Source organism: Solanum pennellii, chromosome 3 (assembly GCF_001406875.1).
Source record: "Solanum pennellii chromosome 3, SPENNV200".
Classification (NCBI taxonomy): domain Eukaryota; kingdom Viridiplantae; phylum Streptophyta; class Magnoliopsida; order Solanales; family Solanaceae; genus Solanum; species Solanum pennellii.
In genome coordinates this window covers 6404378-6421657 of record NC_028639.1, presented here as the reverse complement: position 1 = coordinate 6421657, position 17280 = coordinate 6404378, and the positions used below count along the sequence as shown (strand labels likewise).

General features: G+C 31.4%; 2 protein-coding genes and 1 non-coding gene across 10 annotated transcripts; 2 read left to right on the top strand and 1 right to left on the bottom strand.

The window, feature by feature from the left end:
• Positions 1 to 6641: 6641 nt before the first annotated feature.
• LOC107012409 lies at positions 6642 to 10570 on the top strand. Of its 8 annotated transcripts, none has more exons than XR_003577584.1 (4): positions 6645 to 6933; positions 7422 to 7504; positions 8330 to 8414; positions 8574 to 10570. XR_003577584.1 is itself a non-coding variant. In XM_015212249.2 (3 exons), exons 1-3 carry the CDS (start codon positions 6732 to 6734, stop codon positions 8395 to 8397), a joined length of 324 nt encoding a protein of 107 aa, XP_015067735.1. In that variant the 5' UTR covers positions 6643 to 6731; the 3' UTR covers positions 8398 to 10566. The 8 variants fall into 8 exon arrangements, 2 of the variants coding, with proteins under 2 accessions (XP_015067735.1, XP_015067734.1); XR_001456030.2 differs by having other exon boundaries at positions 8519 to 10570; XR_001456029.2 differs by having other exon boundaries at positions 6647 to 6933; positions 9709 to 10570.
• LOC114076607 lies at positions 6741 to 6845 on the top strand. Its single transcript, XR_003577665.1, has one exon. It is a non-coding gene; the product is annotated as a U6 spliceosomal RNA (small nuclear RNA).
• A 2753-nt stretch (positions 10571 to 13323) lies between the features above and the next one.
• On the bottom strand, positions 13324 to 13839 carry LOC107013875. Its single transcript, XM_015213755.2, has one exon. The coding sequence runs from the start codon at positions 13837 to 13839 to the stop codon at positions 13324 to 13326; it is 516 nt and encodes a 171-aa protein (XP_015069241.1).
• Positions 13840 to 17280: the final 3441 nt, after the last annotated feature.

Below are 17280 nucleotides of genomic sequence, written 5' to 3'. Positions count from 1 at the left end.
CAAATGTTGGCTTAAGAAATAAGTTAAATGAGCTTAGTTTTGTAGTCTTTGAACTTTGGTTTCCTTATGTTGATATTGTTGTTTAGCTAATGTCCTAAAGGCTAATTTATGATGAATAATTGAGTAAAATGTTATAGGTGATGGAAGCTTGAATTAAAGGGTAAGTTGGTTATGTTGTTTAAGCTTTAATTATGAAATGCTCTTGAGTGGTATGGTTCACCTTCTTGGTGGCGTGTTTATTTGACTTATATGAATGTGAAGTTACTTATTTATTGTGAATGAGGCCATGAAGTCTTGTTATGTGAAGTAAGGATGAAAATTGTGTTATTCTTGTTAAATGTGCTTGTTGAAGCTATTATGTGAAGTAGGCTAGAGAGTATGCCTAAAAGACTTATATGATTATGTAAAGCATGTTAAAGTGTGTGATGTGATGAAAGAAGGTCTAAACATGTATAGAATGAAATGTAAATGAAATGATGCTTATGTGCAAGGTGTGCTCACATGTACACACACTCACATTTGAATGAATGAATGAAGCTAAGTTAAATCAAAAAGGGGAACTTTGGGGTGAACACTCTTCGTGAGTTGAGACGAAGTGTTTAGTAGCAACCTCACTATTCCTAATGAGCTTTCTAAGATAGGTTGGAGGATGAATACTAGGTTGGAGGATGAATACCCTTCTTGAGTTGAGATGTGGTATTCACTAGTTATCCTTAGCCTATAGTTTATAATGTTGAGAATCTGTGGGGAGTGATGCCTAGCACCGAGAGGATATGAAGAAGGGGTGGATTACACTTCGTGAGTTGAGATGTTGTATTCCAATGTACCTCTTGAGATGAGTACTCCTCGTTAGTAGAGAATGAGTTACTTAGTAGCAATCTCCTTATCCCTTAACTATGTGCCCGCATAGGTGTAGCTATTGGGAAAGCCATGTAAAATCTAAAAAGTATGATCTTACTCTAGGCAAGTAAGGATCCCTCATCCGATAGGGGTTAATATCGGGATTCCATGTCTAGCTCTCATGGTCTATGTCGGTTAAGCTAACCCCCCATAAAAGTAACGAAAGTACTAAGTCTTCTAAAAGAGTGTGCTACTTAGGATAGGTAGTGGAATGTGACGCTATTTATCCATTGCACCAGATAGGCATTCCGAAAGGGAAGTCTTGGTGAACCTTATGTGAATTGAAAGAACTAAGTCTTCTAAAAGAACTTACTACTTAGGGTAGGTAGTGGTATGAGACGCTATCTATCCATTGCACTAAGTAGTTACTTTTGAAAGGGGAGTCTTGATGCCAAACCTTCTAAAAGAATGTGCTACTTAGGATAGGTGGTGATATGGGACGCCATCTACTCATTGCACTAAGTAGGCATTTCGAAAGGGAAGTCTTTGGTGGTTTGTTTGCGTGTTCTTCTATTTATTTAACCGCTTGTTTGTTAAACACTCATTTACATCTAGGGCGTTTGAAAAAATATATTTAAATTTGGATATTGATAGTGAAAATGATGGAATACCTAGTTGTCAAGATGTTAAAGATAGTATAATAATTGAAGTTAGAAAATTGTATAACTTATATAATTTTAAAATAAATGTATCAAGTCATCAAGAACGTCAAAGTTCTAGGAGTAGACTTAATGAAGATGATAGTGATAGTTATTTAGATTCTTATCTTGAACTTTCTCATGATAATAGAAATGATTTTGATGCATATGTTAATCTAGAACCTACTGATGATGTTCTAGACTTGCAATATTGCATATTAAATTGGATGTTTTGACCTTTTAACATATGAAAATGCTATATTTTACTTATTGTTTTAAATAATTTAACAGTTAGTTAATGATCGTAAGGACAAATAAGAGAAATGGTTCAATTGTTTTTGACGATTGTCGGTGCTGATGTTCCGATCAGTCTAGATTTTTTAGCCGTTCAGCAGCGGCGCGTAAGCTATTGATAGTTTCTTTAGTCTGTTTAATTCCTGTTTCGTCTGGATTCAATTAGTATATTATCAACAATTGATTTACGTGGTTCCTCATATAAAAACCTAGTTCAATTAGTATATTGTGATTCTTTTTTACTTCCCCAATTAATTTGCATCTGAAGTTTTACCAGAATCTCTAAATTCATGTTTTTGCTAATTATGTGATTGACTTACACTTCTGTCGTTGTTGTTGTTAGTTACATTGTTGGAAAACTATATGCACAGCGAAAGCATATTAGGATCTTTACTACTCACATGAATAATAGATAACAAATACCGTTTATGCTAGAACACATAAACATACTGAAATTTAATTCAAGAATTACTTCTTGAAGCATGAGCGAATGAATACCTTCAAGCAAATCCCCAAGATACACAGAGCTTCAAGCGAATCTATAAAATAGCTATGGCCTTCTACAATGATTCCAAGTCACATTCGAACTCTCTCTATACTTGTTAGGCAAGTATCGAATAGAAAACTAATTCCTCTATATCCCTATTTATAGAGATTTCTTCCTAATCCAAAAAGGACTAGAAAACCTAGTTTTTCTAGAATACTAGAAAAGACTATATTATTCTTCCTTTTTCCATAGAAATAGGATTTTGAGTACTAGTTAAGTATGGGCACTATAGGGATCACATAATTAATTACCGAGACTTCATATTATGGAAATAATTCCAAATTATTAATTTGATTATTCTTACCATAATAAATTACAAATCATTCCACTAGAAATTTGTAATTGCACTCCTCTATTTATATTTCGTAACTCCCCATTAAACACTTATGTAATTCCCCATGTTAAGATTTCAGATACTAATCAATAAATTAAATTACTGACGAATTTAACTTAATGATTAATTTCCTTTAGAGCACTACTTAACTTATTTCAAGTGTCAGATTAGTAAATCCACTTGCAAGATTTGACATGATGAAAACTTTTAAGTTTCTCAAAAAAAGCATATCAATCAATCAATCTCTATAACGAGATATGGATTCCATCAACTAACTTATTATTTCACCAATATATATTATTATCATCCAACTTACCAGACATATTGACCCATCTCAGAATCTCACCTTTTAATAAATGAAAACGATAATTAATATATACAGATCATAATAGTTATATCAGGATTAAGAATATATGTACATTTACTAGTTTAGAAAATATGTTTTTATTATTCAGTCTAAAACAACTATCTCTACTTGGTCCCGTTCAATACATACAAAATGTACTAGCACAAGAAGTTGGAACTACACCGTTCCCATAATCAGGATAAATTACATATAATTTTGTGCTACAATCATTTCCGATGGCATGTCCAATTTCCATCCTAGATTGTGAACTAAAAAAACTTTATTATACTTATAAAAATCGATGATTTAATCCTTTGTGTATAAGCTAAAACGCTACATACTAAATCATCTACTATATAAGTAAATAGACACCATACACGAATATATGATCTATTGAAATTGAGCAAATATTTATTCTCTAATAAATATTATTTCTTAACATATGATTAATAGTATATATCCCAAGATGTTACAATTATAATAATTGCAGTTTAGATGGCTAATCCAGCTTCTATCAGAACAAATAACTCAGCCTTATGATTGCTGATGAGGTGATTCACTATTTAACCTTTCACTAATAACCAATATGCTTTTATATCTATGTTTACAATTTTAATTTGTTAGTGTGGAGGTCAGAATTAGGTTAGAAGGTTAGTAAGAGGTTCTATGTGTATTACTTTCTGTTGTTTCATTTTGTATGAATCTTGTTGTTTTGATGTCATAATTATTGCTACCATGCTTCAAATTCTTTTCTTTTCTTTTCTGTCGAGTCATGGGTCTATCCAAAACAACTTCTCTACACTACAAAGTTAAGGTCTACATCCTACACTCTCCGGAACTCACTTGTTGAATGAAATTGTTGCAGTAAATGATGTATATGTATGATACAATCACATGATTTTTTACTAGCAAGAGTTGGTAATGTTGATTCGAGGAGGGAAACTAACTATCTTACTGTCGATTCAAGTATGTTTTCAATTTTTTTGTTCTCTCTATTATTGTGATTTAATAGCTGAAGAACTTATGAATAAGAGAAATCGAGGTTGCTTGATTAGGATTGTTAAGTTCTTGGCAGTGATGGAGCTTCTACTTTTTTGTATCACTCTTATTGTTCTTTTTATAAAGAATGTAACGTATATTAATATATTTCCGTTTCTTATGGTTTAGAAATGACGGTGAAGCAGATTGAAGATGCTTTTAAAGAATTCACCTTAAGGGAGGACATTGGGCAAAATTGTTAATCAGCCAATATGTGAGTTTCTAGTCTATTTTTGCCTCTTGTTTTATGGCAGAATCCGTAACATCATTTTTTCAATTGCTGATTTTAACTTTGACACGGAAAATGTCGAATAATTAAACAAAAAATGAGAGAAACGAACATAACGATTCTATCGACTTCAATGACTTATTGACAACATGTTAGATACCAACGACACATTTTTTACACTAGTTGTTTTTTGATATTTTAGAGGGTGTTAAGGCCTATTGTTTGATGATCAAGAGGGTGAATTGTTTGATGATCAAGAGGCTTCTACGAATGAGAAAGAGGACGCTATATTATTGAGGTATTTTAAAATAAGAAATTATCTTGTTACTGATGGTGTAAACAATCCTACAGAAACTTGTGCCATATGTCAAGCAGAATTTGAGCATGAAGAATCCATTGGGACACTTGGGTGTGGACAGGAATATCATACAAGCTGCATCAAATAATGGTTGCTGAGGAAGAAAGATTGTCCCATGTGTCGAGCTTCTGTTTTTTGCCCTTAATACATAGCATAAGAGATTGTTATGAAATTCCGTTGTATTAAACTTAGTGAGACACAATTAGTTATTCTGAAGTAGTGAATGTAACACACTATATATTTTTGAGAAATACAAGAACAATTTATTTCCTGTCCTAAATATTGTTAAAAGACCACAAATTACCATATCTACATTTAGTTTATGCTTGTATTTCTTAAAATATATCATCCGAACAATTTTGTACTTTTGAACTATTCAGTGAATTTTCTCTCTCATTTACAAGCCTACTATTCTACAAAATTTGCGCTATGATGCTAGTGATGATCATCTTCTTAATTTGGAAGTAAGATCAACCAACACATCCTCTTTGCAAGGTATTGTAAGACCACCCATTCAGAGGCGGACCCACAGGTAAGTCAGGGGTTCACCCTAATTCCCTCGGTAAAAAATTACACCATATATATATGATAAATTTCTGTATTTATGTGAATATATATATTTTGAACCCTTTCAATGACAAAGGAAATGAGATAGCTTAGTGGTGAATTCCTCTGAAACTATGTGTGACGTCCAGGGTTTGAATCCCAAAAGAAATCAAGGGCATATTCCTTGAAACAAAATTTTTTGGCTTATTTACACATTTATACTTTTATTTTCCGAACCCATGAATGAAAATTCTGGGTCCTCCACTGCACCCATTGGGCGATCAAAGCCAAACTCCTCTTCGGATTTAGCTAACAAGTCTTGACATAAAGGCACGACGAATCTCTTCTGCTGGTTCTCTCCTACATATACTACACAATGACCTTTTGAAACACCTTCGGATGTTGAAGACCACCGATTACCCAGAATAAATGGAATCACTTTGATACCCATTTTCTTCAAGGAATGTTTGATGAAGGCAAAGAAAGATGAAAAACACAGACAATGAGAGTTTGTGTGAATGCTTTGTGTTCTACTCAAATGATTTGGGTATTAGTATATATAAATGTTTTTGGACTCAATGATAGTGTAGCCCAAGAAACAAATTCGTGAGTTCTATGTGGTCAAAGTTAAAAATACAAATTACGGGTTTGGGTCGAGGCAGATGTTATCAAGCCCAAGAGACAAATTCGTTTAGGTCAAAGCAAACAATACATGTCGTGACATCATCGGAGCACTAAATGGGAATTGTCTAGGCAAATGTGACTAAAGAGTTAGCAATTAACCAGAAGTAGAACTTTTGTTACTTATAAATTTACAATGAGAATGACCTTATCACTAAAATTTTCTCTTTTTCATTTACAAGTCTTATTTTACAAACAAAAAAGAAATTGTTGAAGAATTTGCACTATACATGATGTAACTCGTGATCTTCTTAAGTGGGAGAAATATACTTTATTTATTTTCTATGTATAAAGATATTCAATAAAATTATTTGTCTTCTTTATAGAGCTTCATACAAATAAATTTTTTTATTTTTAATTTTCATGAAGGGAATTTAAATCTAAAGAAGTAAACAAATAAAGGAAGTAGTACATCAACTACATATACATAAAAAAACAAATTTAATTACATAAGAATAGTATCATTTTTTTCTCTCATAAAGTTCGAATGAACCCATCTTTTAGTATAGGTATCCCGTAAGTGTATTTAACCCAAAAATAATATTTGAAGTGACTTATTTTCCTACTTATCTATGATCGTGAATTTTTTTTTTTTTTGCTTTTCATAAGAACAAAAATTAATAAATTGTTTATACCGAGTCTATATAAAAACTGAATTTATGATAATATGGGTGATTTTGAAATAAACGTTGTTAAAATAGGACTAAATATTTGTTTTTTGAAACTTAAGGACCCAAAACGACATTTACTCTTCTTTTACGTTTCTCCCACGTCGAGTTCAGATAGAAGTTTGCAGCAGAATAAGCAGTGTAGCGAAGCAATGGAGTTCGTCCCTTCGGGGACATCCGATAAACTTGGAACGATACAGAGAAGATTAGCATGGCCCCTGTCATCAACGATGACACGCACAAATCGAGAAATGGTCCAATTTTGCCCATCGTCGGCGCTGATGCTCCGGTCGCTTCTGTACTTTTTTGGCCGTTCGGACGGCGGTGACGTTCAGATGAGATTTTTCGAACTTCGTAAGCTATTCAGAGTTTGTTTTATTTCCTGTTTCCTCTGGATTCAATTAATATATTATCAACATTTGATTTACATGGCTCCTCTCGTATTTCGAGATTCAGAAAAACCTAGTTCAATTTGTGTATTCTGATTCTGTTTTACTTCCTTGGTTTAGACTTAATTTGCATCTGTAGTTTTATCAGAATCCCCAAATTCATGTTTTTGCTAATTTGGTTTAGCCATGTGATTGACAAAGTTCTTTTTTTTCTTTTGTTTATAATTCTCATTACAATTACAATCATTTTAGTTTAGATGGTGAATCGAGCACCAGTCAGAACAAATAACTCAGCCTTCATTGCTATGATTGTCTTTATAATTTGAATCTGTTACCTAAAAGGAGTGTAGGTCAGGATTAGGTTAGAAAGTTGTAGGTAGTCGAGTGTTGTTTCACTTCATTTTTTTTTTCTTCTATGTGTATTAGTATAAGTTGCTTTCATTTGATTTGTAGGATATAATCACAGGATTTTTTACTAGCAGGAGTTGGTAATGTCGATTCGAGGAGGAAAACTGACAATCTTATTGTCGATTCAAGTATGTTTTCAACTTTTTTGTTCTCTCTATTATTGTGATTTTATAACTGAAGAACTTATGGATAAAAGAAAATCAAGGTTGCTTGATTAGGATTGTTAAGTTCTTGGCTGTGATGGAGCTTTTACGTTCTGTATAACTCTAATTTATTTTTTGAGAAAGAATGTAATATATATATTATTGAAAGCACCAAAAATGGTGCACAAACTGATAAAAACAGTAGGCCAAGAGNATTTTCCCTTTACCTAGAAGACCTATCTTCATAGATCTACTCCATAATGAGTAATTTTCTGATCCAGAAAGTTGAATTGAAACTAGAGAACTACCTGGAGTATCACATGACTGCAAGAAAAGTGGATGATGAGAATCCACCATTGTAGTTCCTCCTTGAACTGTACCACTGGTTGAAGACTCAGTCGGCATGATTAATTGGTGTTGTGATTGCGATCTTCAGTAGCTTCTAGGACAATACAGTATCTCAATTCTTCTACTGCACTGAAAGCTAAACAATCGCATGAGCAAACCAAAGCTCTGATACCATGAAAGCACCAAAAATGGTGCACAAACTGATAAAAACAGTAGGCCAAGAGAAGAAGAAGAAGAACCTTCTATTAGAATTTTATGAATGCAGTCACTATACATTGATACCTATACATCACTATATATAGATGTTGATCAACTAACTAACTAGACTAGTTAAAATATCTAACTACAATTAATCATAACAAACTTTTGTAACAGATTTTTAACTAACTAATAACTAACTTTTGAACTATACACTATTAGCTCAACAATTATATATTTATATTTCTGTTTCTTATGGTTTAGAAATGATGACGAAGCAGATCCAAGATGCTTTCAAAGAATTTATCACAAGGGAGGATATTGGGAAATAGTGTTAATCAGCCAATACGTGAGTTTCTATTCTATTTTTCCCTCTTGTTTTATTGCAGCATCCATAGCATAGCTGCTAGTTGTAACTTCGTTATGTAAAATGTCGAATAATTAGTATGTTAGTGCTTATTGGAGGTATGACGGCGTAGCTTTGAACATGTGAAGTACCTCATCGCAGGAAAAAGTTCAACTGTCCTAGACCCTAGGTAGCTTGACATGGAAACCTGATTGAGAAGTGGAAAATAATTTTTAGTGGGAATATGTTATAGGAAGTCAAGCTTCATTAAAGATCTTTCATGTGACGGTTCTACCACAGTATACTTGTATTTGTAAAGTCAACCTTGAATGGTGTGCGGCCCTCTAAGGGAATACCTAGAGCAACGGTAAAGTTGTCTCAATGTGACCTAGAGGTCATGGGTTCAAGCTGTGGAAGCAATCACTAAGCGTAGTACATTACAGGAGGTTGTCGACATCACACGCCTTCCCCTTGGGGTGCCCCCTTCTTCTGACCTTGAATGGCGTCTAAATAGCAAAATTGAGTCATTGCCATATAATGCCAACTTCTATGAATGCAAAAGAGGAGGCGTTTGTCTACTATGAGTCTGTCCTTCGCAATTCGACAATAATGAGGACATTAGTTACTGTTAACACCAAACTACTTGAGAGAAAGTAGAAACACTAATGATTTGCTTTAAGATAGACTATCAATAGGCCCAAATTTGTGAGACTCAGGCCATATACCTTTAGCAGGATGGTTCTTTGGACAATGCCGAATCAAGGAAGTATCGAGATTAATACCGATGGGAGCTACATAGGTTATAATGTTAAGGTAGGGATTGGAGGTATAGCCAGAGATTGCAATGGGGATTTTGTTTTCGCTTTTGCTATTCCTGTACATTGCCAAAATCATTGGGGGATAGCCAGAACATGTTCCCTATCGGTGGTTTGATTTCATTGACAATTGGTCAATATACTATTAATTCATAAGAAACACTTGGTTCAACCAAAAACATCGATTATGATGAAATCATGTCTCCAATTTTACATCCATGTACTCTGTTTCGAGATTTTCTTAATCGTTACATGTCACAAAATGTTAACAGTTCTTGCGCCAATGATGAACATTTAGCGTAGAAGTTACTGCTTATAGGTAGTGAGCCACGTCATCGACATAGATGTCGTGTAGCTGCTTCACAAGAATATGTTGAGCCTTATCCTGTTCCTGAGAGCGTATGGAAAACACCATCAGATTTTTTCTGTTGTATAGACTGCGTATACTTGTAAAACGTCTGATTGTTTGATCAATAATGCAGTCCTTGATGATTGTAAGGATTATTTTGATCTTAACAACACTCGTTGGACAGTGAAAGAGGGTACTGGTGTTGACTTGTTTATGCATGAAGTGATAGCAGTAACGAAGGATGGAACGATTAGAATTGGGCTGAATACTGGAGGTGGTGTGACTACATTTGCTGTAAGAATGAAAGGAAGGAACATAACGATTCTATCGACTTATTGATACCAACGACACATTTAGAAGTAGGCGATCCCCTTATGATATATCTTCCAGAAGACGACAACATGATCATCCCATCGTTAGGGGATTACAAACCATAATTACCCTTCGTGATTTAGTGGAAAGGGCCTTAAGGCAGCAGCATGTACAAGACTATTTCTATGACGGATCATCACCAAATTCTTCAGATGATTCTCAACCAGAAAGTGAACTGTTTGATGATCAAGAGGCTTATACGGAGGAGAAAGTGGACGATGCTATATATTATTGGGGTATTTTAAAACAAATATTCATCGTGTTGCTGAAGGAGTAAATAATCCGACAGAAACTAAAAAGATTTGTGCCATATGTCAAGCAGAATTTGAGCATGAAGAGTCCATTGGGACACTTGGGTGCGGACATGAATATCATACGAACTGCATCAAACAATGGTTGCTGAGGAAGAAAGACTGTCCCGTGTGTCGAGCTTCTGTTTTGACCTTAAAACATAGCATATAGAGATTATTTTATTATGAAATTCCGTTGTATTAAACTTAGTAAGACAGTTAGTTATTCTAAAGTATTGGATGTGACGCACTATATATTTTTGATAACTTCAAGAACAATTTGTTTCCTATCCTAAATATTGTTAAGAGACGAACAAATTATCATATCATCTACATTTAGTTATGCTTGTATTTCTTAAAATGTTTGTCAATTAGCTTATTTTCTGTTGATTGTCCAGAAATCTGGATTTTAGTTTTTCAATCATAATTACAAGTTGTAGAACAAAAAAACTCTTTAAGCAAATATTACAAAAAACCTAAGAAAAAAAAAAGAACAAAAATTACACAAAAAAAGTTTTGTTGAGAAAACATTGTATTCTAAATTACTTCATATTAATATGCTATGATAAGTATTGATAGATGAACAAATATAAATATTGGAATGTCAAAAGATTCTATTCTAATTAATTGAGGAAATTTGCTACTATAATAATTAGTGGCAGATGAACCATCTATTGCTTATTATCCGGTTCAATGCATATGATTATTAATAAGTTTTATATTTTAAAATTATAGTTGCTTGACTTTTAATGTTATCCTCATATAATTAAAATATTATTATTTATTAAGATATTTAATTAAATTTATATTTAGTGTAGAAAATAGTAATTCAACTTTTATTTTGGAGCTTTTCACTTATAATAATATATAATATAATATATGATATATGATATGATATGATATGATACAGTGAATCTCTTCTTTACAAAATTTGTACTATGATGATTGATGCTACTGTTGATCTTCTTAAACATTTTCATATAGAACAAGTTCACATGGTACGTACACTTTTGGGCTCGATAATGGTGTAGCCTAAGGAACAAACACTCATGAGTTCTATGGGGTCAAAGCTAACAATATGAACCATGGGCTTAGGTTGTCTGACGTCACAGATATTATCAAAGCCCAAGAGACAAACCATTAGGTTGTTTAGTCCAAGTGGACAACACATGTCATGAGCTTGGATCGTGATATTTTTTTTTGCACTTTAAAAGCTAAATTCAGTTATCTAAATATCTAATTTTTGGAGAACATAGTTATTCAAAACCTTGTTCTATTCCTCGTGTTATTTGAAATGATATTTTGATACTTGTATCAGTGCAAAGTAACAAGAATGACACAGAATGCTCAAATAATAACAACCTCTTAAAGCCAACACAGTTTAACTGAGAACACAAAACAATGGATATATGCTAAAGAATCTATACATCTAATACTAATCGGTTAGGATTAAAATTTAATTGTTACAATAAATATTATTGTCTACATAAACTAAATATAGGACAATCAATCGAAAATAAACTAGTCGATAAATATTATTAAGAAATACAAGCATCAATATATCACATTACTAGTGTCTACATAAAGAAATTGTTCTTTGCATATATCAAAGATGTATAGTGTATTACATTAACAACTTCAATACAATGGATTTTCATAATAAAACAATCTCTATACGCTATGTATTGTTGGTGCAAAATAAAAGATCGACATATGGGATAATCTTTTTTCCTCAGCAACCATTGTTTGATGCAATATGTATGATATTCGTGTCCACACCCAAGTCATGAAGCTGTAACATTTACATGATCAATATTCGTGTTATTGTTTGATTCTTTCGTACGAAGGATTTTGACTTTTAAATATGATTAATTGCACTAAATAATCTTTTAATATGGGTGTTCGTGGTTCGGTTTGAATTAGTTATTGATTAAAATCGAAATCAAATCAATTTAGTCGATTTTTTAAACTTCTAAAACCAAACCAAATCAAACGAAAAAATAACTATCAGTTTGATTCGGTTTGGTTCAGTCTTTCTAGTCTATTCGATTTGAAAGTAATAATTTTTTTGAGGACGTACGTACCTCGATAGACACAAACATCTAGTTAATGAACAATCCATGAAAAAGTTATTGCCGGTTCAATAGCTTTTTTTGTGGATTGTTCATGTACTAGGTGTTTGTGTCTGTCGAGATACGTACATCCTCAAAAAATTATTGTTTTCAACCCGAATAAATCAGAAAAACTGAATCAAACCGATAATTATTTTTTTTCGTTTGGTTTAATTTTAGAAATATAAAAACCGACTAGAATGATTTGATTTTGATTTTAATCAATAACCGGTCCAAACCGAACCACGAACGACCTATTTTTGGAGACACCTAGGATATTTACTACAAATAAAAAAACAAATTAAATAGAAAAAACTCAGTATTTATTGCTTTGATTTTTAATTTTAAAAATCAACATAATTTGATTTGACTTTTTTAAAGCAATATTAAATATTTAAAAATATTTAGTGTTATTAATCATTAACAATATTAAATTTTGAAAAAAAATATAAATTATACACTAGATTCCATTATACTTTAATTTAAATGATATAGTGGTTGGCCACAGACACTTTCATTTTGTTATCCCTAAAAAATATTCCAACTATACAACTATCACTATATTCTATGATTGGTAACGCGCAAAATCTGTTTACATTATATTAATTAAAGAACAAATAAATTTAAACAAACTTCACAAATAATTAAAAGTAAAACCCATTATTATTTCAAAAGATACAAATTTCCCACAATAATTTGTTTGTGAAATAAGAAAAAAAGAAACACAAGGTTTCTTATACATCGTTTCCTTGCATCGAAGTGTATATCTCAATCACAAACAAAAAAAACTATATCCTAAAAATTCATTGACCACTTGAATGAATGAATAACAACTTACGCTGCTCAGACTCTTTAAAAATAATACCGTATTTGAAATGATATAATACTTGAGTCAAATCCTTCAAAAATATATATTTTGGAAGATCTGACATGTATTTTTGAAGGGTCCGAGCAACACAGAATAAGAACAAATCTTCATCTTGAAGGTTCTTCAACTATAGTTTCAAGCAATGGCTTCTTTGATCTACACATTGACAACATTTTCTTGAATTGTGGTGTAGAAAACTCTTCAATATCATCCAATTTCAACTTTGGCAAATCAATTTTGTCATCAAATTTTGGTTCCTCTGTATATTCTGGCAAGATTTTGGCTCTTCCAAAAGACACTTTTTTGGAAACAGTGTTAGCAGTTAGGAATAATGCACCTAAATCTGCTGCTGACACAAATGAATTCAATCTTTGCATTGGGAACATAACATACACATTGGCAATTTCAAGGTCCTCGTCAGCATTTAACGCGAAAAATCTCTTGCCAATGCGTAAAGACCTTGAGTTAACGATAAAGAAATTAGGCGTTTCTAGCATGACCTCGGCTGCTTTAATTTGTGAATGTACGTTTCGAATTTCGCCATTTGGGAAAATGACCTTAGTTGACCTTGATTGTTTGTTGCCACCTTGTACTAATAATGTGCATGATACATAATTACCCATTACGAATTGGATTTAGAACCTGTTTGAATGGACTTGTAGCTTAGGAATTATATTCCAACACTACGAAAGTGCTTTAAAACACTTTTTAAAAAAAGTCAATTCAAACAAGTTCTTCGTGCGAAATTGTAGTTAGTAGGAGGAATTGCCTTTAGAGTTGAGAAGAGATTTTTGAAAACTAGTATGAGTATTAGAAGGTGCAAAAGAAATTTTCTTCAAATAAGGAAGAGAAATATTTTAAGATGAATATTTTTTTTATGTTTTGAGATTGAGAAAATGAAAGAAATATCCCTATATTATATGAAGGGAATGTTGGTTATAATAGGATAAAAATATGGAATAATATATGTATTAATAATAATTATTATTTTATTATTATGAGTAGAGAGGCCAGTTGTAAAAAGAAAGAATATAGTGTTGGGGGTATGTATATAAACCAAATTTGACAACTTGACATGATTGGGCTGACTGTCATGAATACGCGTTTTGGTGAAGTGGGGTTTTATTTACATAGATCATATATTGATTATGATCTCATTTCTTTATTGATTATGATCTCATTTCTTTAAAAGGATTACGAGGTCGAAATCGAACCTTTAGTAATTTCAATGAAGTTATTTTAAGATATAATAATTCAAATATATCATTATTAAGCTTTGAAAAAGGTTTATTTATGTCATTTGTAAATAGTTGAGTTTAATCAAATCATTTTCATTATAAAGAAGGTGTATCAGTGCTATTATTTTCAATTCTGTTTTGTAGTTCTGCAAAATTATTTTTACACGCGATCTTTTATTAGAGGTTCATTATCAAGCTCCGAGTCCACACCTTGAATGTGTCTGACATTCTAAATCATTTATGACCCGAGCGAGTCCTTGGTTTGATATGCTATAACATTGAACACTGTATAATGCGGAAATTAAGATTTATAATAATGGTCTAAGATATTGGATACTAAATCTACATTATAAAATAATGTAATGCAAAGTAGCATCAATGCATGTAATGTATTGGTGTTATTAACTTACTTAAAAGGTTAGTCAAAATAGAAACAGAAATAAGATAAAATAGACAGAAAATAAAATAATTCGAGTTCACAGAAATTATCGTGTCTCCTTACAAAATTTAATTCCCTTACTGTATCCATGGTTATGAATTAATCTCTCCCAAGATAAATGGATTAATCCTGTTTATGAATTAGCGGTACCTCAGACTTCTTTAACTTCATCGTACTTAAGAATAACAACAAGTCACACAGACTCAGTCGCTTTGATTTTGAAGAAATACATGAGAGAAGGAAAAAATTTTCAATGTTTGAAAAAACGAAAAATGACTTCCTTTTATAGCCATTTTCAGCAAGAAACGAATCTGTTCAGAGAAAAGTTGTATCTTTTAAAAAAATAACAATTTTTCGAAAAATGTGTATGTTGGAAAAGTAACGACTTTTCGGAAAGAATAACAACTTTTCGAAACGTTACCGTTGCACGCGAATTAATTCTGTTAATTAACTAACGGCCTGAATTAATTTATAAGAGATAAGATTAACAGGATTTATTTGATTTACAAAAATTGATTAAATAAATTTTGTCCAAAAAATTTATCAATCACATCATTTGCCAAATCAATATGAAGCCGAGCGAGCGACGACGTTGGCACAAGGGGGCAACTTCTTCTTAGCTATTTAAGAAGTAAAGGAAGTGTTTTCTTATATAAGAACAACAATTTCTCTTTTTTTTGCCGATATGGGAGAAATAACTTTTCATTTGCACTTTGCAAATGACTTTTCATTTTCCCTCCAAATTGGTTCCCTCACTTTTTATATTCTCTCTTTTCTTTTTCCATTCACACTTTGACATAATATTTCATAAATTGTTCAGTGAAGTGAAAGTCATAAGAATAAAATCTTTAATTGAAAAAAGATGTTATGCATTAAACTGGTTATTTTTACTAAAGTTGTTGAAATATACATTTGAAACATGAAGAGAAGTATTGAGAATACTTCTAAACTTGATGTGATTTATTAGTTTCATCTCTAAATTATTGATCGGGGTGACTCGACAATGTTAAAAAAAAGACACGTGCCTCTCAAATTTAAGGGCCTCATTTTTTTTATATATAATAATATGCTATAAGTTATTACTTTTTAATAAATATTGAATACTATATGTAGGAAAAGTAAACATTTTATGAAAAATGAAGAGATTATTAGAAGAAATTTGAGATATTTGGAGTACTATATCTCATGAAAGATAATTTAAAATAAGAATGATTATATTATCAGATGAAAACTGGAAGAAATCAATTATATAAAAGTTATTAACAATTAAGTTTAAGATCCTATTTGATTTTTGATTTAGGTCACTAATACGCTTGAGCCATATTTGACTATTGACAGTCTTAAAACACCTTTTTACTTGACTAATTAAACTTAAATATATTGTTGATATTAAATACGTATATGAATATTAAGTCTATTATTTTTTCAACATCTGTTTTTTTTTAAAAAAAAAAAAAGTTAGTAAATATTGAGTTGGGAACCAAAATAAGCCATCAAAATATAAAAATGACCAAAATAAGTCACTATTTTAGTTAGTAACTAAAATAAGCTTAGTGGAAAAAAAAGTTCCACTTTATCCAATTTTCAAACGTTTTCCGTTAGTGTCATAACGTGTATTTTAAATGTATAACGGAATTTTTTCTTACACTTTATAAAGTGTAAGTAAAAATTACACTTTATAAAGTGGAGCTTTTTCTTCCACTTTATAAAGTGAAGCTTTTTCTTCCACTTTATAAAGTGGAACTTTTTATTACACTTTATAAAAGAAATATTTTTCACGTTTTGAAAAAGCTTTTTCAGTGTTGTCATACAATTATGTTGATTTGACATGTCATAAAACGGAAAAAAATATTACACTATGTATTTTTATTATTTTTATTTTGAAAAAACTTTCAATCTCTATTTAAGGACGTTTAAAATGATTGATATCACCTACAACATAAAATCTTCTATATTTGTTCATTCAAATTTTAAAAAAAAAAATGTCTTCTACGCGTAAAGTTAAAGTTTTAATTTATTGGGATGGCAAAATTATACATGACGGAAATACTGTTTATTATAATTGTCCTCTCAAACAGAATGCTAAATATCCAATTAATGTTCGATATCATAAATTCATTTCATCAATTTATAAAAGAATGGGTAGAAACAATATTGATTATAATTTGATTATAGTCGAAAAATATCCTACTTCATTTTTATCACAAGGACAAGTTAATTTTGGAGAGTCGATTATCTACAATGACGAATCGTTGACCGACTTTTTGAGGGTTCCAAATGACTACATAGATCAAATCAAGTTAACAATACTTGAAATCTATGTTAGGAAGGAGCCTAAGATTAGTCAACAACGTTCTCATTTATCAGTCGATGTCAATCCCCAATTA

Bases quoted from the DNA above. Each gene is read 5' to 3' on its own strand.
- LOC107012409 (XM_015212248.2), top strand. From the start codon at position 6,732: ATGGAGTTCGTCCCTTCGGGGACATCCGATAAACTTGGAACGATACAG. The intron at 6,934-7,450 runs GTAAGCTATTCA...TTTTACTAGCAG, and splicing joins GATGAGATTTTTCGAACTTC to GAGTTGGTAATGTCGATTCG. The intron at 7,505-9,708 runs GTATGTTTTCAA...TCAATAATGCAG, and splicing joins CAATCTTATTGTCGATTCAA to TCCTTGATGATTGTAAGGAT.
- LOC107013875 (XM_015213755.2), bottom strand. From the start codon at position 13,839: ATGGGTAATTATGTATCATGCACATTATTAGTACAAGGTGGCAACAAA.